Source organism: Schistocerca piceifrons, chromosome 2 (assembly GCF_021461385.2).
Source record: "Schistocerca piceifrons isolate TAMUIC-IGC-003096 chromosome 2, iqSchPice1.1, whole genome shotgun sequence".
Taxonomy (NCBI): Eukaryota; Metazoa; Arthropoda; class Insecta; order Orthoptera; family Acrididae; genus Schistocerca; species Schistocerca piceifrons.
In genome coordinates this window covers 484,612,108-484,639,343 of record NC_060139.1, presented here as the reverse complement: position 1 = coordinate 484,639,343, position 27,236 = coordinate 484,612,108, and the positions used below count along the sequence as shown (strand labels likewise).

General features: G+C 38.9%; 1 protein-coding gene across 1 annotated transcript in view; it reads left to right on the top strand.

Annotated features, from left to right (window-relative positions):
- The window catches only part of LOC124777469 (protein IMPACT-like), a 56,389-nt gene extending 40,053 nt beyond the window's left edge, over positions 1-16,336 (top strand). Inside the window, exon 5 of the mRNA XM_047252894.1 lies at positions 16,094-16,336. Within this exon, the coding sequence (XP_047108850.1) occupies positions 16,094-16,261 (168 nt within the window). The 3' untranslated portion in view covers positions 16,262-16,336. The remainder of the gene's footprint in view (positions 1-16,093) is intronic.
- Positions 16,337-27,236: the final 10,900 nt, after the last annotated feature.

The following is a 27,236-nucleotide window of genomic DNA, read 5'->3' as shown; positions in this document are numbered from 1 at the left end:
ACATCTGAGGACAGGAATGAAACTGTTAGAGCTACAGTGCCTCAAATTGTTTGATAGAATAATAAGTGAAATGGGAAACAGATCTCACATATAATATACCATTTCATCTCACTTTAATTTCCTGTCAGGAATACCTTAAATGAGAGCTTTGGATTTTATTTTGAAAAATATGCAGCAGACTTTTGTGCCAAATATAGCAGAAATATTGATACAGCTGATCTAGTTAACAAAATAGCAGCTTTCAAATTCTAGTTGAAAGAGCTGATGAAGAGCACTGACACAGCTTACTGTTTGAATATTTTGAATCCCCCCTCCCAAAGAGATGGTTATGCAAATATCATTGAAAAATCTTTGAGAATATTTATGACACTTCCAGTGACTGCAGCACCTAGTCAGTGCAATTTCAACAAATTAAAGATGATAAATACTACATAAGGTCAAGTATAGGTGAAGTAGGCTGACAAATTCGGCTATCTCAGGAACAGAATATATCGCAACAGCTACATTTGACTTCATTCTCATAATCAATGAGTTTTCTTTGCTCAAAGCAGGCAAGTGGAAACTACAGTTATAATAAAAACATAATTCTTGGAAAGGAATATATTCTCAACATTTAATTATAGACCTTTTTTGGTGTTCATTTCATAATCTCCTTTCAAGGCCCTATGACTTCCATCCCATAGCCATCTTTGACAGACTTACCATGTTGTCAGAAAATTGGAAAGTTCTTATTTTCCTGAACTTTAATTCCCTTTCCAGATTTCTCCTTGGTTTCCTTGCTTGCTCAATGAACAGATTGAACAACACTGTCTCACTGCCTTCTCAACTTCTGCTTCCATTTAATTTCCTTTGACTCTTGTAACTGCGGCCTAGTTTCTGTGCAAGTTGTAAACAAGCTTTCAGTCTCTGTATTTTATCCTTGCTATCTTCAATATTTCAAAGGGTGTAGTCTAGTCCACATTGTCAAAAGCTTTCTCTAAATGCACAAATGCTATAAAGGTAGGTTTGCCTTTCTTCAACCCATCTCCCAGGAAATGTCAGTATTGCTACTCGCATTTTTATGTTTCTCTAGAACCCAAACTGATTTTCCTCAATGTTAGCCCTTACTAGTTTTCCATTCTTTTCTAAATAATTTATGTCAATATTTTGTGACCATGATCACCTTTCAATTTTCCCTCCTTTGTTTAGTGCTGGCTTGCTATCCAAGCTTTTGATTGTTATATAGTTGCTTCTCTTTCTTTCAAAGGACACTCTTAATTTTCCTGTAGTTATGTATCTTCTTATGCCCTTGCATTTGTCCTATTCCCATTCCTGCATCTTTTTGCTCTTTCATCAATGTCACTTTTTTTAGATGTCTGTATCCCTTTTCACCTGCTTCATTTGCTGCATTTTTATATTTTCTCCTTTTGTCAATTAAATTCAATATTTCCTATGTTAATCCAAGGATTTCTACTAGACCATGTCTTTTACCTATGTGATCCTCTGCTGCCTTCACTATGTCATCTTTCAAAGATACCCATTTTTCTGATGTATTCCTTTCCCCTGTTACAGTGCAATGTTACCTAATGGTTCCAACTCCTATCTCCTTTATCTCCTGTCATTTTACAATCTTTTCAGTTTGAGTATGCAATAAATTATGATCAGAGTCCACATCTGTCTCTGGAAACATCTTACAGTTTAAAACCAAGTCTTCAAAATCTTTGTCTTACCAATATACACTGAAGCACTAAAGAAACTGGTATACACATGCGTATTCAAATACAGATATATGTAAACATGCAGAATATGGTGCTGCAGTCAACAACATCTATATAAGACAACAAGTGGTTGGTGCAGTTTTTAGCTCTGTCACTGTGCTACAATGGCAGGTTATCAAGATATAAATGAACATGAATGTGGTGTTATAGTTGGCGCATGTGCGATGGGACACAGCATCTCTGAGGTAGCGATGAAATCGGATTTTTCACCGTATGACCATTTCATGAGTGTACCAATAAAACATCAAATCTCTGACATCGCTGCAGCCGAGAAAAGATCTGCAAGAATGGGACCAATGATAACTGAAGAGAATCGTTCAACATAATAGGTGCAACCCTTCTGCAAATTGCTGCAGATATCAGTGCTGGGCCATCAATAAGTGTCAGTATGCAAACCATTCAATTGAACATCATTGATATGGGTTTTTGGAGCCAAAGGCCCACTCGTGTAGCCTTGATGACTACACAACACAAAGCTTTACGCTTCGCCTGGGCCCGTCAACACCGACATTGGACTGTTGATGACTGGAAACATGTTGACTCGTTGGGTGAGTCTCATTTCAAATTGTATCGAACGGATGGACATGTACAGATATGGAGACAGCCTCATGGATCCATGGGCCCTGCATATTAGCAGGGGACTGTTCACGCTGGTGGAGGCTCTGTAATGGAGTGGGGAGTGTGCAGTTGGAGTGATATGGGACCCCTGATATGTCTAGATTCCACTTTGACAGTGACATTTACATAAGCATCCTGCCTGATCACTTGCATCCATTCATGTCCATTGTGCATTCTGATGGACTTGGGCCTTCCAGCAGCACAGAGCAACACCTCACACATCCAGAATTGCTACAGTTTGGCCCCAGGAACACTCTTCTGAGTTTAAACACTTCTGCTGGCCATCAAACTCCCCAGACATGAACATTATTGAGCATACCTGGGACGCTTGCAACATGCTACTCAGAAGAGATCTCCATCCCCTCGTATTCTTATGGCTTTATGAACAGCCCTGCGGCACTTCTTCATGTTCGCAGGGGCCCTACACAATATTAGGCAGATGTACCAGTTTATTTTGCTCTTCAACATATATTCAGTATAAACATTTCCAGTTTCCCAGTTTCTCTTTCATGAATACAATCTTCCTACATGATTCTTAAACCAAGTGTTGGTGTTCATTAAATCATTTCAGCAAGCGGCTTCCTCTTTCATTACTTTACCCCACCCCATGTTCTGTTCTCATCCTTTCTCTCCTTTTTTTATATTACTGAATTCCAATCACTCATCACAATTAAATTTTCATCTCTTTTAACTACTCCTGCAATGGCCCTATTTGATTATTTGTTGATAGCCTTCTACTGATCTGACCAAAAGTCCTGTAGTAGTAGTAGTAGTAGTAGTAGAGGGTTTTTTTGGGGCACACGACAGCACGGTCCTCAGCGCCCATTCAGTATCATAGTGAGACGGGTGTCAAGAAAAAAACTCAGAACATATACATAAAACGGAACATAAAACACGGGGAACAATCATTGAAAAATATGTGCTCACCCACACCGAAGCATGGGATGAAGCCAAAATTCCTGTTCTTCCTGCTACGGTACTCCACTAATTTACTGTATCTGACTTCATCCTATCCATTTCCCAATTTAAATTCTCTAACCTACCTACCTGCTTGAGGGATCTAACATTCCATGTGTTGATCTATAGAATGCCAGTTTGGTTTTTCAGATGATATCCTCCTGAGTAGTACCTATCTAAAGATCTGAACGAGGCACTATTTTACCTCTGGAGTATTTTACGTGAGAGTATTCCATCTTCATTTAACTGTACAATGGAGAAGCATGCCCTTGGGGAAAAAGTCATGGCTGTAGCCCTCCCGTGCTTTGGCCTTTCGCAGTACCAGCACAACAAGGCCATGTTGGCTACACAACAAGGCCATGTTGGCTACACATCAAGGCCATGTTGGCTAATGTTACAAGCCCTTTTCTGTCAAACATGTAGACCAATGCCGCTAAGCCTACAATTACTTAAAAGTTGTTGCCCCTCTTCAGGAACCTTGGGTTAGTCGGGCCTCTTCACAGATACTCCTCCATTGTAGAAGCACCTGTGGTATGGCTTCCAAATTACAAAGCTTTCTAATTCTGTGTATAAAAAATTGCAGGTAAGTAGTTTTTTTGGGGGTGGGTGTTAGCCTTTACAGTTCTGCCAAGAGTGCAGGATCACCTCTCCTTGGTACAGCTGTATGTGTCATGTACCAACCAGCAGCCAGCAGAATAACTGGTCACTGCCAAATTGTGTTCAAAAACTCAGCTCTTGCACCCAAGCACCACATGCCTAGCCTGCTAACCCATGCACCTCCCCCTCCTACACCCCCCTCCCCCCCCCCTTGCCCTTTCAGATAAGCCATTAGCTACCCACCGCCAACCTCTCTTCCTGTCTCCTGCCTCTCTCTCCCTGTACTCACGCCTCCTGACAGAACTTTCATCTTACTCAATCAAAATGGTAAACCCAGTTTTCATCACCTATCACAGTGTTTTGCTAAAACTGCAAAACAGATTGTTGATAGAAGTCCAGTCTTGTCCATTTCATGTTGGTAGCGAGCATTCACAACACACATCATGCGTGCAGTTTTCTGTACCTCAGTTTTGCAGTTGTGGTCTGTTCACACTCTGAGTGCTGTGTCTGTATTATTGAATGATTTTTTCTAATGAGTTCATCAACATGATTCCAATAAGTCTCATTGGTTGCTGTATGTAGTTGTCTGCTCTGAGCTCGGTGACACATTTAGAGTAGTACCACTGTTTCCTTCATAATGATAATGGACAACCCAAAATCGCACATTACTGATGTTAATACAATAATCACTATACACAGCTTTCATTCTTATATGGATTTCAGTTGGAGGCATATTTTCTGTGATTAGAATCTCAGTTACAGCATGCTGTTTTTCACACACAGATGTAGTAACATCACACACTGCCATGTCACATGTAAACATTTGGAACCCTGTAGCAGCAACCGGTGTCAAAAAAGTGGGAATATTGACCAAGTAATATGGGTGGCATGTAATACCTCAACTGATATTGAGAACAGAATAAAAAATTAGAAGATATTACATTTCAGCCTGCTGTATGCCCTAGGACACTTGGATAACATATTCTTAAGCAATGTACAGACAAAGTTCTGCAATACTCAGTAGATTTCATTGCCAGTATGCTTCATTGTCAGTATGCTTCTGGCAAAAAGGAGATGGGACATGGATAGCCTGAAAGAACCAGAGGCTGTAGAGAGTTTCAGAGGGAGCATGAGGGAATGATTGACAAGAAGAGGGGAAAGGAGTACAGAAGAAGAAGAATGGGTAGCCTTCAGAGACAAAATACCGAAGGCAGCAGAGGATCAAGGAGGTAAAAAGACGAGTAGTAATCCTTGGGTAATACAAGAGATATTGAATTTAACTGATGAAATGAAAAAATATAAAAATGCAGTAAGTGAAGCAGGGAAAAAGGAATACCAACGTCTCAAAAATGAGATCAATAGGAAGTGCAAGATGGATAAGCAGGAATCGCTGGAGGACAAATGTAAGAATGTAGAAGCATATATCGCTAGAGGTAAGATAGATGTCACCTACAGGAAAATTAATGAGACCTTTGCAGAAAAGAGAACCACCTGTATGACTATCAGGAACTCGGATGGAAAACCAATCCTACACAAAGAAGAGAAAGCAGAAAGTAGGAAGGAGTATATACGGGGTCTGTACAAGGGAGATGTACTTGAGGGCAATATTATGGAAATGGAAGGTGATTTAGATGAAGAGGAGATAGGAGATATGATGTGTGGAGAATTTGACAGAGCACTGAAAGACCTAAATTGAAACAAGGCCCCGGGAGTAGACGACATTCCTTTAGAACTACTGATGGCCTTGGGAGAGCCAGCCATGACAAAACTCTTCCATCTGGTGAGCAAGATGTATGAGACAGGTGAAATACCCTCAGACTTCAATAAGAACATAATAATTCCAATTCCAAAGAAAGCATGTGCTGACAGGTGTGAGAATTACTGAACTATCAGTCTAATAAGTCGTGATTGCAAAATACTACCACAAATTTTATACAGATGAATGGAAAAACTGGTAGAAGCTGACCTCAGGGAAGATCAGTTTGGAATCTGCAGAAAAGTAGGAACGTGCGAGGCAATATTGACCCTACAACTTATCTTAGAAGAGAAGTTAAGGAGAGACAAACCTACATTTATAGCATTTCTAAACTTAGAGAAAGCTTTTGACAATATTGACTGGAATACTCTCTTTCAAGTTCTGAAGGTGGCAGGGGTAAAATACAGGGAGTGAAAGGCTATTTACAATTTGTACAGAAACCAAATGGCAGTTATAAGAGTCGATGGGCACGAAGGGAAGCAGTAGTTGAGAAAGGAGTGAGACAGGATGGTATCGCATCCCCATTGTTATTCAGTCTGTATACTGAGTAAGCAGTAAAGGAAACAAAAGAAAAGTTTGGAGTAGGAATTAAAATCCAGGTGGAAGGAATAAAAACTTTGAGGTTTGCCTAAGACACTGTAATTCTGTCAGATACAGTGAAGGAGCAGTTGAACGGAATGGAAAGTGTCTTGAAAAGAGGACAGAAGATGAACATCAACAAAAGCAAAATGAGGACAATGGAATGTAGTCAGATTAAATCAGGTGATACTGAGGGAATCAGATTAGGAAATGAGACTTAAAGTAGTAGATGAGTTTTGCTGTTTGGGCAGCAAAATGACAGAAGATGGTTGAAGTAACGAGGATATAAAATGTAGACTGACAATGGCAAGGAAAGTATTACTGGAAAAAATATTTGATAACATCGAGTATAGATGTAAGTGTCAGGACGTCTTTCCAGAAAGTATTTGTTTGGAGCGTAGCCATGTATGGAAGTGAAACACGGACAATAAATAGTTTGGACAAGAAGAGAATAGAAGCTTTTGAAATGTGATGCTACAGAAGGATGCTGAAGATTAGATGGATAGATCACATAACTAATGAGGAGGTAGTGAATAGAATTGTCGAGAAGAGGAATTTGTGTCATAACCTGACTAGGAGAGGGGATCAGTTGGCAGGACAGATTCTGAGGCATCAAGAGATCACCAATTTAGTATTGGAGGGCAGCGTGGAGGGTGAAAGTCATAGAGGGAGAATACGCTAAGCGGATTGAGAAGGATGAAGGTTGCGGTAGTTACTCGGAGATGAGGAGGCTTGAACAGGATAAAGTAGCATGGAGAGCTGCATCAGACCAGTCTTTGACTGAAGACCACAACAACAACAACCTTTGGATAAGGCATTTAGAACAGCATCACATGAGTCCCTGTCCCTATCATCCATCCTAATCACTTTTCCCAGTGCACAGCTGATAAGCCTTTTCCAAGTTTGCCCTGAAATGACATGCCACTACAGCTCCTGAGGCAGCAGCTTTAAAGAGGGAACCCGAGCTCCGCTGTCAAAATTTCCAAGGTTTTTCAGGAATATTTTCTAAGTGGTTTCATTTCCAAAGCCTGCGGTTTCCAGTGGCTCATTACAGAGAAACACTGTAATTATGATTTGTTCAGTTTTTACCCCAATTACCATTCTTTCTGTAAAACTACTGTATCAGCAATAAAAAAGCCTGACTATGGAATCACCAAACATACAACACAAAACACAGAGTAATGCAACACCCTTAGAGAGATGCAAAATTTTCTCTAATGTGGTTGTCATCACTGCAGGAACAGTCAGCATTGCACCACTATGCCACTTTTCCATTGTATTCAGTGAACCCGTACACAAATGTGTCTATTGAGAAACAGTAGATCTGTTCATGTTGCTGTATATCACTGTTAAAATACAACTAACAATGCCAGAGAAACAAAACAGCTCTGAACATCAGCTTGAAAGTGAAAAGTGAAGAGGACATTTTGTTGTCAGAAAAGTAGAGAGGGCATTTTGTTATCAACAGGAAATCCTGTGAACAAATGGTAGAAGGTTGTTTTCAAACAAAACTGTCGACATTTGCACTGCTCTGCAGATATTTTCAGTGCAGTACTGATACAAGATGGGAAAATGGCCATCATCTGCCCACTACTGAAAAAGAATGACCCTCTGGTATGTGACAATTATAGGGGACTAACTCTGCTGGATGTCAGCTATGAAGTATTATCTCTATGCCTCGTAAATACGATACTACCACTTGCTGAAGAAGCCGTAGGAGACTACCAATGTGGGTTTAGACACAACAGATCAAGAGTGGACCACCTATTTACCCAATGTCAAACGACGGAGAAATGCTGGGAATATAATACAGACATGCACATGCTCTTCATTGACTTCAAAAAAGCCTATCACAGTGTACACAGAGGTACTATAATCAGAGTACTACAGGAATTTCAGTTTCCATCTAACATAATCCACTTGGTTGCAATTTGCCTAGAACAAACACTCTGTAAAGTGCATACAAGTACCGATCTATCAGAACAGTTCGAAGTTTGAACCGGCCTCAGACAGGGAGAAGCCCTCTCCCCTATATTATTCAACCTTGTGCTAGAAAAAAATAGACTGGGAATTTATGAAAACTGACCCCATTGGATTACCCCTAGACAACATGTCAATGACTCGACTGGCATATGCGGATGATGTAATCCTAATCAGTGGCAGTAGAGAAGAGCTCAGAAGAATGGCAGGCTCGTACTGCAAGATTGCCAGTAGGGCTGGCCTGCAAGTCAGTGAAAATAAGACAGAATATGTGGTCCTGAGCAAGCCAGCGAGAGATGGGGACCTGCTCATGGTGGACAGTCTCCAATTCAAAAGGGCAAATACTTTCAAATACCTTGGTAGTCTCTGCAGTGATCAGAACCACTGTGAAATTGAAATAAATGCAAAAATTGTCAGAGGTAACAGGGCATACTTTAACCTTCAGGATGTCCTGAAGAAAAGATCCCTGTCAATAAGTTTTAAGATCAGGCTGTACCACAGTATGTTTATGCCAGTGGTTATGTACGGTTGTGAAAGACTCACCTTTAGGAGAACAGACGAAGAGAAACTACTTGTTTTCAAATGAAATAGCCTCAAAAACATGTATGGTCCTGTGAAAGATTCACAAACAGGGGAATGGAGAATTAAAAAAACAAGAATTAAAAGAGCTTTACATAAAGCCTGACTTTATAAAAAGAATAATAATAAGAAGAAGGTTGACCTGGGCTGAACATGTAGCAAGGATGAATGAAGGGAGGATACCCCATGATGTGTTTCTGGGAACTGTAGCTGGAAGGAGGTACCAGGGATGACCACAGACAAGATAGAAGGACAATATTGACAAGGACACCGAGGACATGGGGTGAGTGGTGGCAGGAGGCTCACAACCAGGAACGATGGAGCAGGAGTGTGGAGCAGGCATATGGTCACTAATACCCAAGCCACAGATAAGTACGTAAGTAAGTTAGTTCTGATACAAAGATAAATGAATGTAAGAAAGCAAATTAAATGCAATTATTCTGTAACAAACACTGGAGATTGTATGTCATTTATACCAAAATGCTCAAAAAATGTTCCTGGACAACTTGCGAAATTTAGTCTGTGGAGTTTGGTTTCAGCTTGTATAAAGTCACACAGTTACCAAGTTTGATGAACCTTTGACACTTTGCTACACCCAAACTGTTTTGCATTTTGAATTAGTACTAACACCAGTGGATAATATCATTATTATTTATGGCTATAAAACTGCTTTTACCACTTGGCATCCAACCTATCTTTGCGATGTACAGTGAGGTGACAAAAGGCATGGGATACCTCCTAAATAATGTCGGGCCTCCTTTTGCCCAGCATAGTGCAGCAACTTGACACAACATGGATTCAACAAGTCAGTGGAAGTCCTCTGCAGAAATATTGAGCTATGCTGCTTCTATAACTGTCCATAATTCTGAAAGTGTTGCCACTGCAGGATTTTGTGCATGAACTGACCTCTTAATTATGCCCCATAAATGTTTGACAGAATTCATGTCAGGCAGTCTGGGCCAAATCATTCATCTGAATTGTCCAGAATGTTCTTCAAACCAGTCACAAACAATTGTGGCCCATTGGTATAGTGTGTTGTCATGGGAACGTGAAGTCCACAAATGGCTGCCAAACATAACCATTTCCAGTCAATGATTGCTTCAGTTGGACCAGAGGACCCAGACTATGCTGTGTAAACAAAGCCTACACCATTATGGAGCCACCAACAGCTTGCACAGAGCACACTCGAATCCTACCATCAGCCCATACCAACTGAAACTGGGACTCATCTGACCAGGTCACAGTTTTCCAGCCATGTAGGATCCAACTGATAGAATCACAAGCCCAGGAGAGGTGCTGCAGGTGATGTCATGCTGTTAGCAAGGGCCCTCGCATTGGTCATCTTCTGCCATAGCCCATTAACACCAAATTTTCCCACCTATCCTAACAAGATACATTTGTCGTATGTCCCAAATTGATTTCTGCAGTTATTTTACACAGTGTTGCTCATCTGTTAGCACTGACAACTCTATGCAGATGGCACTGCTCTTGGCCGTTAAGCGAAGGCCATCGGCCACTGCATTGTCCTTGATGAGAGGTAATGGCTCGAAACTTGGCATTCTCAGAACGCTCTTGGCATAGTGGATCTTGGAATATTTAACTCCCTAATAGTTTTGCTAAATGGAGTGTCCATCCGTCTAGCTCCAACTACCATTCCATGTTCAAAGTCTATTAATTCCTGTCATGTGGACATAATCACGTAGGTAACCTTTACTAATGAATCACCTGAGTACAGATGACAGCTCCACCAATGCATTGCCCTTTTATACCTCATGTACACGATACTACCACCATCTGTATATGTGCATATTGATAGCCTGTGACTTTTATCATCTTAGTGTATATTCCAATCACTGCAGAATGACTAAATGATCATCCAGTCCCTTCTCTTCCATTCCTATAAGCAGGAGATGTACTCTTCCAGCAGAATGATGCCCTTGCACATTAACAGGCCTCTCTTCTATTAAGTGTGTCAGGGACAGTACATGGCCCAGTCTGCCTAAACCATAACACCCCTTGAAGTACAGCGTATTAATTTGATAATATATGAATGACGTCTGGTTTCATACTGAATCTTTACTTCAGTGTGTTTATTTTCCATTTCCTGCTGGTTTATGTAGAGCTGTGACTCTTAGTTCAAGTGTGGAACAGGTTCTCACCATAAAATTTTCACTTCGGAGTCAGATGATAATGCAGAGTGATCACAAACAAGAGTGACATGTCAGCAATGACATGAGATATCAGTATTGAATTTGAAGCAATGGGAACAGAATTTATACTCTTTTTCTTTGTTTTCTTTTAATCTTTTACTGTTTAGGTCTTTGGTGAAAGAAAGCCAGAGAAAGACAATACACTTATGAAATTAGAGTTTAGGGGAGAGAGCAAACAATAAGGTGTGCTCTTGGATTCGTTGATTAATTTCTTTTGCTGTGTGAGATACATACCCTTCCAATGCAGTCCAGTTGAAAATACAATCTGAATTAACTGTCTGCAGGTGTATATTATATTGTTGACACTTGTAAGGTCTAAGTATGATAGTTAAGTGAAAGTCTACTCACCAGGCTTTATCTATCTATCTGTCTATCTATCCGAGTCCAAAAGCACTAAAACACAATATAATCCCAAAACTGCAGTCTAATACTAACGATAGGGAGTATTTCATGCATTGTGAGTCCAGCAGTTACAAACAAGTCTTCCATGTCATAGAGTTCACTCAGATTACTGCAAACCAATGAGTGTTCTGAGTCCTTTGTTGCCACACATTCAAAAAGTTAATCACTAAAAAGCCAGTTCTTCAAATAATTTTTCTCCTTGTCACTCCTGTTCTGAGTCTGTTGAGGGTCTTCCGGGTGCTGCATTGGAGATGGCAACCTGATGATAATTTCTCTTTTGCTGTCCATAATCCTCCAGGGAACTTTATTCTCCACAGATCGGTTTGGCAAGCTTCTGCTGAAGTTGAAATTTGTGTTGCTGTAAGGAGGAAGCTTTCCTGGGATTTCAATCAAGATGGATAAGCATGAGTTCCAAACAATGAATGCCTTGAATTTGTTTCTTGATTTTTTTTTTCAGTCTCTGCTGCTATCTGTCTTCCTACATCTGAAGGTGCTACTTTCATGAGTGGAAATATTTTATTGACTGGTGCTGGCCTTCGGCATCCTATGAATATGTGGCTGGTCTCATGAAGAGCCACATCAGTTTGATTAGCAGGTGCAGAGTTCCTCCAGACTGAAGTGGCATACTCTGCAGCAGAGAAAACACAGAGCAAGAGCAGATGTGTAGAGGGTGCTGGAGTGAACACAGTGATTTCAATTAGGCCCTGTCCAGGTGAAGTTCAGCTTCCTTCTTGCATAGGTGGAATGCACACACTTGAGTTTCAACTGTATTGAGTTTCAAGTACTTGTTGTCTAGTAGATAGCAAGTTATTTGACTGGAGATGACAGGTTGGATTCTGCTTCTTCATTTGTTCCTCCTTGAGCAGCAGCAGCTGTTTCATCTGCATACGTGAAGAACTCAGTTCTGTTCACAGGTTGACCATTGGTATGTATATAATATAATATCAGAGCCAGCACATTTATTTGGGGAAGACAATTTTTCTGCATTCTCTATCTGTTCTTTCTGTTATTTACAGTGATCAAAAATCACCTATTCTGCAGCAGACACTGAACAAACTGTGGTAGTCCTTAGTTGTTGTGTGCAGTTTCTTTGCTAGTTTATTATGATTCACAATGTCATAAGCAACCCCTATAATCTGCTTTGTTTCATATCTTTCCTTGATGTGCTTGATTAGATTAATACATAAAATTGAGTAAGACTATATCAGTTCAAAGGAACAGTCATAACAAACAAATAAAAATATGAAAACTTGAAATGCTTAAGTAAGTAAAGTAAACAAAAGTGAATGGTAATTAATGCAAATTATGTGTGTGTGACCTTAAGAACCACACTGAGGAGGAGATAACCATGTAACACATGAGAAAACCTGAAATCATCACTCAAAATAAAGGGCAAGTCTGTGTGAAAGCCACATGCTGCACTTTTGTGTGTAAACTATTCAAAATGTGTCTTACAAGTATTTGTACTCTATAAGCATTGCACAGTATGTCCTTAAGTCAAATGAAAAATGGAATATCAACCTTTTCATGCTTAATATTTGTAAATTGATCTTTATGCGTCTATGCTTCCTTAGTGAAACTATGAAATGAAAGTTTTATTCATGAGCTCTGTTCCCAAATTCCCACTGACACTGTGTTCTGCAGACATCTCTTGTATTCAGCAGTTACTTTGGTGACAGTGGTTTTATTGTTAGAGGTAACAATGCTTGTTTTTGTCTTCCCATTTTTATCACTAACTTTTCCCCTGCTGTTGTTTTTAGTAAACAAAGATTGCCAGTGGTCTCACTATATTATGACACATGATACAGGATCTCTAGATACTTCAGCTAGATTTTCAGTTGGCCTTAAGTAATCATCAACCATTTATACTAATGTGGAGTATACAAGGACCAGCAACAATGTATCATCATATCGGTGGTGGACCTAGTGGTGGTTTAAGCACTGAATGCCAGTGACAGTTTCACTTTATGGCCTCATGTGATATGGTATCATCTGCTTTAGCAAGCTCTGCTGTACATGGAAATAATGTCAGCAAATGGATGTATGACACTAGATCAGGCATGCTGCAATAAAGTACACATTTTCATCCTCCTTTTGGATCTAGACTTTAAACAAACAAAGGCAAAATTAAAAGTACATGAAGAACGTATTTCTGTTGATTGTTATGTTGTTTTAATGTATAAATTATCACATATTATTACTTTTCACATGACATATACAGTTGATCAGAGGTGTGTGTGTCACTCAAAACACAGTGTCTCAGAAAATGAAGAAATAAAATAAGAAAGGATTTGTAAACTTTTATTGCCTGAGTTACATTTTATAATCCTACCTTGGTGATACTGAATAACTTAAAAATTTTGTTTTGCTTCATAGTGAGAGCACACTTTCATTGGTCAGCCATATAACAACTTTGTATTGAGACCACACTCTCATTGGTCCATCATATAACAGGTCTTCAAATACATTGTAGTACAAGAGGGAGAGGGGTAAAGATATATTTGTTGCAAATTGTGAGAAAATGAACTCCATTCAGAAAGCAAGTATAATATGTAATTTATGTCACAGTTGCATTGCAAATATGAAAGTGTGACTTTGCACCAATCAGTGGAGGGCCATTAACAGGATAGAGACTTTATTGGTAAGCATGAAAACACTCAAGAAGAATGAGCTGCAACAAAAATTAAAAACTCCAGCAAATGTGAGGTATACACAGTTATATAGTTCTTAAACGTAGAAAATTTATCAGACATTGAAATTAACCACCAAGTTTTCCATGAGCAGATTGTGAATGTGTCAGATTAACAAATAATAGAACAGTGTTCATGATTAAAAAAGATAGTGGGCAGCTACCTCTGTAGAGGCAGTCATCACACCCATCAAGCTAGTTCATTAGTCATGACATTGGTACTTACTTTGGAGTGAGGCAGCAAGAAACATTTTTTTTTATCTTCATAATATTTTGATCTTTGAATTTTCCTCCTCTCTCATTTAAAACATTATAGTATCATAAAATAGCTGTGCTTTTCATTTGTGGAGCAAATGCCTAGAGGAAAAATTTGTTATTATAGTCATACTCAGTTTATGAAGATATTTCATAACTTTTCAGTGGAAGAAGTCACATTGTTTAAGATGTGACATGAGGGTTATGCTTTGCATCCCTCTCTTTAGTGCTGAATGTAGCCTACAGAAATACAAGTACTGCTTTCAGCCACCGTCGGAAATTAAAAATGGTATGAACAAACATTTATGCTGTTGAACACAGCTCCCTTTCTTGTTCTCTTACTGCTTCAGTATAACAAATCAGATTTTTCGAAACTAGGTGGCAAGAATAAAGCAAAGATGAGAACATTGTACTGGATTAGTCCCATAATGGTCCCTAGCTGAACCTTGGACAATATCATCAGTAAATAAGAAATAGTAATCAAAATTTGTATTACATCCAAGCTTCTATTTTAACTTTTTTCGAGCTGACGTCTGGCAATATTCCTGAACTTTTGTCTGTAATTGAGTTTTTTGGCTTTATAAGGAACTGAGGAAATATAAATACAATGATGAGTGAAATAAATGCTTTATTTTTTGTAATTTTAGCATTCCACTGTTCAGAAATATAAGTACTCTTATTTTTGTAAGAGAGAACAAGGAATAATTCAGGAAAATTCCACGATATTGGCTTAGACACTTCATTCATCTGACGTTAAACCATGTAAATTCTCAATAAAACGAAAGTAGTAGCTTGAAATTATTCCAGCTGTAACAATCCCAGCTTATTGTCTGTCTGTTCAGTAGGATATACATCCTGCCTTAACTTTCATAGAATGTTGTTGTTCATTGCCGTAGCATTTTTACAAATAGCATTTGAATATCAACAAGTCTCATGATCAGTTCATCACTTGAAGATGAACAAGTCTCATGATCAGTACAAACATAATGGGAACTCGCAGTTCTGCTGTGCCAAATGTCTGTTTGTGGCTCTTGCCCTGTTGCATGTTGTGGCTGTGAATATGCAGCATTGTGGTGAAGAGCTTACGAGTGATTCTTAAGTCTGAGATGACCGACTGTAATCTCTTATAGCAAACTACTTGGCCTGTTCTGTGGAAGAAAAGACAAAGGGAGACAGATGGTTCTCCATGTCAGCTTTGTTTGTTATTTTTTGCAGATTTTCTGATTGCTGTTGCAGATTTGCACTTCATTACAAATGAGGATATAATGGTAGGTAGCATGTTTTCTATTGTTCTACAGATACAAATGTTCCCCGACCTCATGTACCAATTAGAAGGATATTCATGTGAAGTAGTCCATGTTACCTCCAATGCTGTGCATTGTAATTTTGCATATTTATTGGAGACTGCTCAATATATATAACTGACTAGTAGAGCTTTCCCATGGCTGACGTGTCACAACATTTGAACTCAACAATCTAATGTATTACATGTTTCAATTTTTCAAATATATTTTGGTAAGTCACTACTTTTTGTTGTTGAAAAACTGAAGACTATTCATAGTGTTTTTAGAAGGATTAACATGTCTTTCATGCATGTGCAGTTACTCATAAATATTACTAAGTACAGAATACGTTGACTTCAGTATCTTAAAATGTCTATTAAAACTATGTACAGAGGATGCACACAACTGCAATTTTTTGTTTGTGTTCAAAGATTCTAGATATGAAAAATGTGCTGGTGGTAGTAACTCGTTGGTATGGTGGCGTACTTCTGGGACCAGACAGATTTCGACATATTAACAATGCTGCTCGACAAGTACTGGAGCAAGGTGGATTTGTACAAAAAAGTGATACAAACCAACACAGAAAAAAGAAGAAATGACGTTCTGCTGTTTCAGGAATAACAGGAATAATTTGGTACTTATGAATGTAAATAAACAATTTTGTTGAACATTAATCGCCTTTTTCTACTCATATTAACCAGTTGTGAAGCTTCAACAATACTTACATGAATTGTTGGGAATGGAAATGACAGTTTGAGGTTTCTGCAGAGTAGCCGTTAAATGTATATTCTCTTCTTCCTACTTTTTACCACGTAACTACACTTTTAATTGTGTGCAAACGTAAACCATTCAGCATTTTGCAACCTGTCTAAGTCAGTGGCTTCCTCTTTTCTTTTTCTCTGCAATACTGCAGATATTGCCGCAGTTCAGTTACTGTACTTCATGTATGTATGAGTAAAATGTAATTGTTTCTTCATTTTCCTACTGTTGTACTTAGCTGCATCCAATATGGTAAGGATGGGCTGCAAATATTGTGGCGCCTGTAGTAGCACTTGTACACAGAAAGAGTATCAGCAACTTTTGGTTGTTTATATGAAATACTATTTTTCCAATTGTTTAATTATACAATGATATAATTTTTGTATGGTTAAAGTTCAGCAGAATCACCTCAACTTACTGAATTTACAGCTTTCTCATCCATTCAACGGTCTATGGTACAGATCTGAATAATAAATTATGTGACTTGATTTCACTGTGACCTGGTATTCCCTTGTGTAAGGATTTCATTTACTTAACACTTTCGCTGCGGCATCGGTGCAGGCGCGCAACTCTCCAGTGCGGCCCGGCAACCTGCGAGTGCGGGCCGGTAACACTCCGAAAGTGCAGGTACCGCTCGTAACCGACGCTCCTAAGCACACCTGAGTTACAGGCTGACGTAAAGACCTTGTAAGATCTGTAGGGTCATGTTATACACCGACTTAATGATGACACCTTAGATGCATTACTTCAAATAAGCTTCGACTGTATTGTGGTCTTGTTTTAAAGTCTGTTTGCTGTCTGACACCTATACGGGTCACACAGGCGTCATTCAAAAGTTCATTAGCCGCCATTACGAACAATATACATTCGATAACTGATCACAGAAAACAAAAGTTTACACGCTATGATGCTAGCTTAGACACTGCAACTAGACTGAGTAATCCGATAGTGAGCGCGGACGCTTATAAGCGTCAGCTGCACTGGCTCATGGCTTGTTGCGACGCTTATAAGCGTCAGCCGCAGCGAAAGTGTTAATACAGCTAAGTCCCTGTCTGTGTGTTATTGTCACATTTAGTCCAGAAACAAAATGTAAAAATATACTGCAAATGGAAAATATGACTAAAATTATGGGACTGGTTTTCATGCAAGATATGCAGACAGTTTCATTAAAAATGCTTCTTTCACAGAACTACACCTCATTGTTTCCTTCTGTGGCATACTGCAAAATGACTCTGTTGTAATTTCACAGAAATCTTCCATCTTAAGTAATTCTATAACAACTGAAATATATATGTTTTTCAGATTTTGTGGTTAATTTTATGTACTTTCCTTATTACTTCTTACAATAAAGCTGAAGATCATCAGACTTACTTTTATGCGTACCAGAAGATCAATTTGTAGGATAAATGAAGATGCCTGATACTACTTCCAATTATGCTTTGGAGTTCTCACATATAATAATAGATTAATGCCTATCATTTTCCTTATAATACTATAGTGCTTATTCTTTGCCACAGTATCCATATGCACCACACAACATTACACTGTTCTCTGATATGTATGACATAGTCGGTTCTTAACCAATATCACTGTCTAACTATCTCGTTGGTTCTTGATTCCCACTATTTATAGCGGCACCTTATGGTGGTAATTAAGAACTTCATGTTTTTCATCAGTTACAAGTAATTGGTAATCTGAATAATAATACTGTCTGAAATCAGTCCAAACTGGAGTTTTGAGACTAATAATTTACACAAAATAATTTGTATTCTGAAAAGGCTAGACTGCTGCTCACCATGAAGATGACACAGTAAGTTGCAACAAACAGGCTGCTACAGATTGAGTTTTCAGCCAAAGCCTCCTTCGGAAAGGAAAAACACACACACACACACACACACACACACACACACACACACACACACACAATCTCTCTCTCTCTCTCTCTCTCTCTCTCTCTCTCTCTCTCTCTCTCTCTCTCGCTTCTGAAGCCCAAAGTGATTAGTTTCTCTGTTGAAACAAGAAAAGATGTTAGTGTACTGAAGGAAAAGGTTGAAATCATGAATTCCATTGAAAAATATGTTTCTGGTTCTGAAATATTGCAGGTTAGAACACAGCATTATGGCAGCATGGTGCAGTTTTCAAACATGATTTAATGTTCCATAAAGATTTAATGTGAAATCCATTATAACTGCCATTTACAAGCTCTTTGTTCAATTCAAATGGACAGGCAGCATGGCTGATGATCTAGTGGATGGCCTTAGGCGAACTGTAGCTAGTTCTGACAATGTAGCCAAAGTTTCTAGACTTATTCAGCAACAACCAATGAAATCAGTCAAAGGAACTGGAATTTCAGCACACATTCAATACTGAGCATTGCAATTTTTGAACAGTTTGTTGCCACACAGCAAGTGTTGGAGAATCGACCAGCCACCAAGTGGTTTGTGCAAGACGGGCTCCAATCACATCACACTGAATTGGATATATGCATGTTGGTAATTACTAAGAGAGAGAGATGAACAAACATATGGATCAAGAAAAAATCTAGATTGGAAGTCTCATTTGTGATTAATGAAAATAAATTGGAGCTGGTTGGAACACACAGCCAAGCAAATGGATGCTAGATGGACTAAGGAAATCTTTGCTGGATTTTGAAAGAAAAAACCAAAGCCAGTGACCTGATTTGAATGTGGCCAATTGACATCAGAAATCATGCAGGACCAAAATGGATGCATGCAAATGAAGTCTGGATTCATGGGGAAGTTTAGAGGGTGCATTTAACCAGAAAATGGATGTCAGCTGGATGATGATGATGTTGAAAGTACGGATTTAGCAATATGTAGATATAGTACCCTCATAGGATGGCCATGGGAATACAGTAAATTATATGTGCATTCTCTGAAAACAATAATTATTCTCTAAGGTGTATTTTCTGGTGGAAAGGTTCCTGGTGTTAACAGTTTTTTTAATCTCTTAAAGTCACTTGCTGCTAGCAAGATCGCTCACATGAAAGTAAGTGATTATTTTAAATTCCTTCTGATACTAACAAGAAAACACCATCAACTTGACATCGTATTTTAAGGAGAAAAAGCACACATGCAAGATATCAGCCCTAGTAATCAATCCCATATGAAAATTGGGGCTATAGCTCTTACAGTAAGCAGTTATGACTTTCTGAAAGCACAGCTTTTAATCATGCATTCACACTGGTTATCATTCACTCGTCCCCCTGCACCACTTAATGTCCAAGTGCAAGGTACTGTGCATTGGAAGGAATAAGTTTGCAAAATATTATTTTGATGTTGGTAATATGCAGTGTTCATTGTGTCAAAGTATGTGGTTTACAACATGTAGATAGTGCCAGAGATGTCTTTGCTTTGAATATTTTTATATTGTGATGCATAAATGTAGTGTAAATGAATTAAACAAATGAATCTCATTAAAGAAGTTGCATACCACTATTTAATTATTAACATCATCATTGCACATTATTTTATTTGGATTGTAAAGTTGATACTGTAAAAGTGAAGTACATTTGCAGGAGATGCACTAATCTTTAACGTGACTGGCATGATTAAATCATGAAATTCATTATATAATAATTCTTCTGTTGCTCTGGTTTATTAATTTTGCTTGCGAGGTGTATATGTAGCTGCAGAATACCAATGTGAGAATATTGCTGATTTAATATTTAATGTATACGTGTGTGAGGTTGACATGTTAGCTACTCATGTTACTTACTATTTTTTGTGTAGAAAAACGTGTTCTTGAACAAAAGTTCAAAACACTTTGGGCAAATGTGTCTACCTTTACTTCCTCCTCCTCCTCCTCCTCCTCCTCCTTCTCCTCTTTTCCCTCTTCCCTCTCTTGCCTCACCTTCAACAGCCCCTGAACAGCAGGACTCTGGTTGTTACTCTGTTGTATGGTACTTCATGCTGGGGCATTAGGTACTACTGTGGGGCAGAATGAGTGACAGACAACTGGATCATGTGAAACTTTAAACAGTGTATTTTCAGACGTTCATAACTGTGTGCCATCCAAGCTCTGAATCAAAATTTTTGCATGGGATTGATTGATAGGGCAGATATCGTGCAACTAGGCTTTCTTTTCTCCTTAAAATATTGGGTAAGGTTTTTGACATTGTCTTGTGTGTCACACAATCAAGATAAGAGTCTCTGATGCCCATCCTATTGAAATGATGGGGAAAGTGATTCAAACTATGAGGCCTGTCTAAAAAGTATCCGACCTTTGGCCAGAAAAAATATTTTGAATACCTGATGGGATCGGGACCCTAATCCCCTTCAAAGTAGGCCCCTTGTGCTTGCACACACTTAGCCCACCGATCCTACCATTGCTGCAAACACCTCTGGAAGTCTTCTTTTGGAATGGTGTTCAGCTCCGTCATTGTGTTCGGCATTATCTCTTCCCTACTCCCAAAATGGGATCCTTTCAGTGGCGTCTTCAATTTTGGAAACAACCAGAAGTCACAAGGATCCATGTCTGGAGAGTAGGGGGGTTGGCGAACAGCTGTAATTCCATGTTTGGCCAAGATAGGTCTTTAAATATGTCTGCTTGTGTCTGTATATGTGTGGATGGATATGTGTGTGTGTGGGAGTGTATACCCGTCCTTTTTTCCCCCTAAGGTAAGTCTTTCCGCTCCTGGGATTGGAATGACTCCTTACCCTCTCCCTTAAAACTCACATCCTTTCGTCTTTCCCTCTCCTTCCCTCTTTCCTGATGAGGCAACAGTTTGTTGCAAAAGCTTGAATTTTGTGTGTATGTTTGTGTTTGTTTGTGTGTCTGTCGACCTGCCAGCACTTTCATTTGGTAAGTCACATCATCTTTGTTTTTAAATATATTTTTCCTACGTGGAATGTTTCCCTCTATTATAACCATATATATATATAAAAAACAAAGATGATGTGACTTACCAAACGAAAGCGCTGGCAGGTCGATAGACACACAAACATACACACAAAATTCAAGCTTTCGCAACCAACGGTTGCTTCATCAGGAAAGAGGGAAGGAGAGGGAAAGACGAAAGGATGTGGGTTTTAAGGGAGAGGGTAAGGAGTCATTCCAATCCCAGGAGCGCAAAGACTTACCTTAGGGGGGAAAAGGACAGGTATACACTCACACACACCCATTGTTTTTAGATATATTTTTCCAAGCAAGTTGTCCTTCATCGGGGTGTCCATATTCATATTTTGTTGGATGCCTTGATATGCTTGTAACCAGATAAAGTACACCAAATTCCACACCACTGTAGCTTAGCCAGCTGCTGCATTATGTTCATAAGATAAATATTGCTTTCCTTCCATATGACAAAAGAGTATTGAGCCCTGACAGTACACTCGGAAAGGCAGATACGTGATGACACAACAAGAACACATGGAATTGACTTGCTTAGTATCAGTGGTGGGACGAGAATGGTGGGAGTGGAATGGTAGAGTGGGGGACCTGTCATTTTGTAGGTTAGAGTTATCCAGTTTAAGTAGCAGTGGCACAGTGGACTGTATGTCACCACGTTTTCACTATTGTACATTTCTTCAACAATACTGATTCTGTGATCGCAGTTCAATGGCTTTTCCATACACACTTAAAAATTCCATGAAATGGTTTGATGCCTGATCGCAACACAGTATTGAATTGGGTTGCCTCTTTTCACACAACTGGATCAGTCATGGAGCAGACGTCACCTGGTTGTCCTTGCATGGAACAAAAGCAGGACAATGTCAAGAGAATAAGAGTATCTGTTCTTCAAAATCCTCAGCACTCTACTAGGTGGTGTGCCTGTGTAGAAGATTCACAACCATAATTATGATGATGACCAGAGACAGTTTCATGAGAGAATGATTGATGTTCTTGCTGCTGATGGTATTGCATTGATGATGAGTGCACTTTCACTTAGACGGTTATGTGAACAAACAACACTGTCACTTTTGGGCAGCAGATAACCCACAAGAAGTGCATCAAATCCACAGCACAGTGCAAAAGTGACAGTGTGATGAGGAGTGTGCAATGTGGGAATTGTTGGGTCTTATTTGTTTGAAGAAGGCAGTGTTAGTGTAACAGTGAATGCTGCATGTTATATTGCAATGCTATGCAATTTCATGCGGCCACAACTGGACACGATAGTGATGAACATGGTAGACATGTGGTTCCAACGAGATGGAGCCACAGACCACAAGGCTAAGGATTCCATGGCAGTTGTTTGAGAAATGTTTCCCCAACACGCAATCTCATGTTTCAGTGATATTCAGTGGCCAGAACACTTGCCAGATTTGCCAGGTTGTGACTTCTTCTTATGGGACTACATAAGAAGTAAAGTGTGCTGCAACAAAACTTGTACACTCAATGACCTGAAAGTTGATCTGCTGAAACGTTTGAGTTCAGCTACTTATGCAATAAGGGTCATTGCAAATTTTGGTGATAAACATCTTAGTAAATTAGCTTACTACGCCTATTTTCACTCACTGCTTTCATATGGCATCATATTTTGGGGTAATTCATCACTGAGGAATAAAGTATTTATTGCACAAAAGCGTGTAATCAGAATAATAGCTGGAGTCCACCCAAGATCATCCTGCAGACATTTATTTAAGGATCTAGGGATATTCACAGTAGCTTCTCAGTATATATACTCTCTTATGAAATTTGTTATTAACAACCAAACCCAATTCAAAAGTAATAGCAGTGTGCATAACTACAATACTAGGAGAAAGGACGATCTTCACTATTCAAGATTAAATCTAACTTTGGCACAGAAAGGGGTGAATTATACTGGCACTAAAGTCTTTGGTCACTTACCAAATAGTATCAAAAGTCTGACAGATAACCAACAAGTATTTAAGAAGAAATTAAAAGAATTTCTGAATGACAACTCCTTCTACTCCATAGAGGAATTTTTAGATATAAATTAAGAAAATATATATATATATAAAATAAAAAATAAAGAAAAACAAAAAAACACAAAAAAATAAAGTTGTTATATTAACTTAAGTATGTTGTTAAATTAACCTAATTATGTCATGTATTGGAAAATTCGACTCGTTCCACATCATTACGAAATATCATATTCATGATCCATGGAACTAGTATTAATCTAATCTAATCAAGAAACTGCTGCTGTTTCACATGATATGTTGATGAAAGTGACGGCGAACTTCGAAGAAAGATTTTTAATGTGTATTCATGAAGAGGGCCACTATCTGTCAGATGTTATCTTTAAAATGTGACAATTCATAAATTGGATACATTCGCAATTGTAGTGATGTGAGTGCATTGTGCATGTTATCAAAATAGAGCCAATTATACTAGTCTGAAAGTCATGCATTCTTTTTGTGCCACCGTTTACCATCAGGGTCTCATTCAAAATGACCCAACAAACTGAAGAGCTTAGATGATGGACACTGCCTCTGCTGTAAAAAATAGAATATGACCATCTTAGTCTATTGCCTGGCAACCCATGTAATAACACAGTATTAAGAGTGCGATTAACAGTGCACCAAATTAAGGAAGGTCAATGGATACTGGGGGAGGGGGACAGGGGAGGTCCTGGCGAATATCAATTGATGTGACTGCTCTCACTGTGGTGTAAACTGACACAGTTGTAAATGAGCCACTGGTAGTTCTGTATGTGTTGCCACAAGCTGTGGAGTTGTGACTGTACAACATGCACTATCATAAAATACTGCTTCATGGATGCAGATGATAGTGCCACTTTTCACATCAATCTGATTGCTGTAATTATGTTGTATCTGGAGAATCTAATCTGGTAGTTGACATTGAATCGAATCACTGTAATCACCAAGATCAATTGATAAATGATATGCACCATGGGGAGTACACTTTCTCTGTTATCTCAGTGATTGTGCTTTCCATTGGAGAATTTTAAGTACTGTATGCAAGTACTAAGGAATGATGAGACTTGCTTGAAGTTCTCTAAAGCTGTAGATACAGCAATGAGGAATAGTTCAGTAGGCAATACAGTTGAGAAGGAACGGACATCTCCAAAAAGGGCAATAACAGAAGTTGGAAAGAAAACCATAGGTACAAAAAAGGTAACTGCAAAGAAACCATGGGTAACAGAAGAAATACTTCAGTAGACTGATGAAAGAAGGATGTACAAAAATGTTCAGGGAAATTCAGTAATGCAGAAATGCATGTCACTGAGGAATGAAATAAATAGGAAGTGCAGAGAAGCTAAGATGAAATGGCTGCATGAAAAATGTGAAGAAATAAAAAAAGTAATGATTGTTGGAAGGACTGACTCGGCATATAGGAATGACAAAAGAACCTTCGGTGAAATTAAAAGAAAGAATGGTAACATTAAGAATGTAATGGGAATTCCACTGCTAAATGCAGAGGAGAGAGAAGATAGGCAGAAAGAGTACCTTGAAGGCCTCTATGAGGGAGAAGATTTGTTGGATGTTATAGAAGAAGAAATAGGAGTCAATTTAGAAGAGACAGGAGATCCAATAATAGAATCAGAATTTAAGAGAGCTTTGGAGGACTTAGGATCAAATAACGCAGAAGGGATAGACAACATTCCATGAGAATTACTAAAATCATTGGGGGAAGTGGCAACAAAATGACTGTTCAAGGTGATGTGTAGAATGTATGTGTCTGGCGACATACCATTTGATTTTTAGAAAAATATCATCCACCCAGTTCTGAAAACTGGAAGAACTGACAAGTGCGAGAGTTATCACACAATCAGCTTAACACCTCATGCATCCAAGTTGCTGACAAGAATAATATACACAAGAATGGAAAAGAAAATTGAGTAGGTGTTAGATGATGATCAGTTTGGCTTTAGGAAAGGTAAAGGCAATAGAGGGGCAATTCTGACATTGTGGTCGATAATGGAAGCAAGACTAAAGAAAAATCAAGACTCGTTTGTAGGATTTGTTGACCTGGAAAAAGCTTTCGACAATGTAAAATGGGGCAAGATGTTCGAAATTCTGAGAAAAATAGGAGTTAGCTATAGGGAGTGATGGGTAATATACAATATGTACAAGAGCCAAGAGGGAATAATAAGAGTGGATGACCAAGAGTGAAGTGCTCAGATTAAAAAGGGTGTATGAAAGGGATGTAGTCTTTCACCCCTACTGTTCAATATGTACCTCGAAGAAGCAATCATGGAAATAAAAGAAAAGTTCAAGAGTGGAATTAAACCTCAAGGTGAAAGGATATCAATGATATGATTTGCTGATGACATTGCTACCCTGAGTGAAAATGAAGAAGAATTACATGATCTGCTGAATGGAATGCAATGAGTACAGAATATGGATTGACAGTAAATCAAAGAAATATGAAAGTAATGAGAAGTAGCAGAAATGAGAATAGTGACATATCTAACACCAGGATTGATGGTCACGAAGTAGGTGAAATTAAGGAATCCTACTACCTAGGCAGCAAAATAAACAGTGACAGATGGAGCTAGGAAGACATCAAGAACAGACTAGTACTGGCAAAAAGGGCATACCTGTCCACGAGAAGGTTACTACTATCAAACATAGCCCTTAATTTGAGGAAGAACTTTCTGAGAATGTACATTTGGAGCACAGCATTGTATGGTAATGAAACACAGACTGGGGGAAAACTGGAACAGAAGAGAATTGAAACATTAGAGATGTGCTGCTACAGACGAATATTGAAAATCAGGTGGACTGATAAGGTGAGGAATGAGGAGGCTCTGTGCAGAATCGGAGAGGAAAGGAATATGTGGAAAACACTGACGAGGAGAAGGGACAGGATGATAGGACATCTGTTAAGACATGAGGGAATGACTTACATGGCACTAGAGGGAGCTGTAGAGGGCAAAAACTGTAGAGGAAGACATGAGATTGGAATACATCCAGCAGATAATTGAGGACGTAGGTTACAAATGCTACTCTTGAGATTAAGAGGTTGGCACAGGAGAGGAATTTGTGACGGGCCGCATCAAACCAGTCAGAAGACTGATGATTCAGAAAGGTATCATTCACCAAGATGAAGATACAGATTACTCCATCTGGAGTATGTGACACATTTGGATCCAGTTAGCTTAATGCTGAAACAAGGAAGCGCACACATCAAATTTTAGGTGTTACTCTGAGCCCGAGTATTGTACCTAATGTGCTGTGAATTTTGCTGGTGAGTTTTGGTAGGTTGTACCATTTCCTGTGGGACTGGGGAACATGGGTTTTGGACAACAGGAGACAATGTAAACTATGATGGTCAAGATAAGAATTTGCAATAGCTTTGGTAACTACAATGTTTTTGTGGAGGTACTTGATAGTGTATTGATCTTCTCTTCTACAGAATGTTCATAACATTGGCTATCATGTTGACATTTGGCATGAATTCAATTCCTGATGTCAAAAGTGTATGCCAAATCAGGATTAGCTTGCCTGTCATGGGTAATGCTCTTATTGGATGAGCCATCTAGACACAATTCATGACCTACCCTCGTAACTTGCATCTTCAAGACTGGATTGTTCAGTCAAAAAAAGCACAGCCCCGTTAAAGATACGGTTCTGAGTTAGAATCCATTATCATTCATACCTGCGGAACACCATCATGGGCTGCTTACTGGGTGAGGTATTGCTGGAATCAATTTATGGATGCCTCTCTTACCTCAGAGTTAAATGATTTTACACTATGTTGATCAGTAACATTCTTGTTCTGCCATTTCCAGGTATACCTGTGGTATCCCATAGTGTGACTTTGGTTGCCTGACAAGATGTAAGGTTTCCTCTAATTTTTCAGCTACTGAATTTCCAGTAATTTCTTCTAATAAGTGATATACTGATGTTGGCAGAGGGTTGGTTG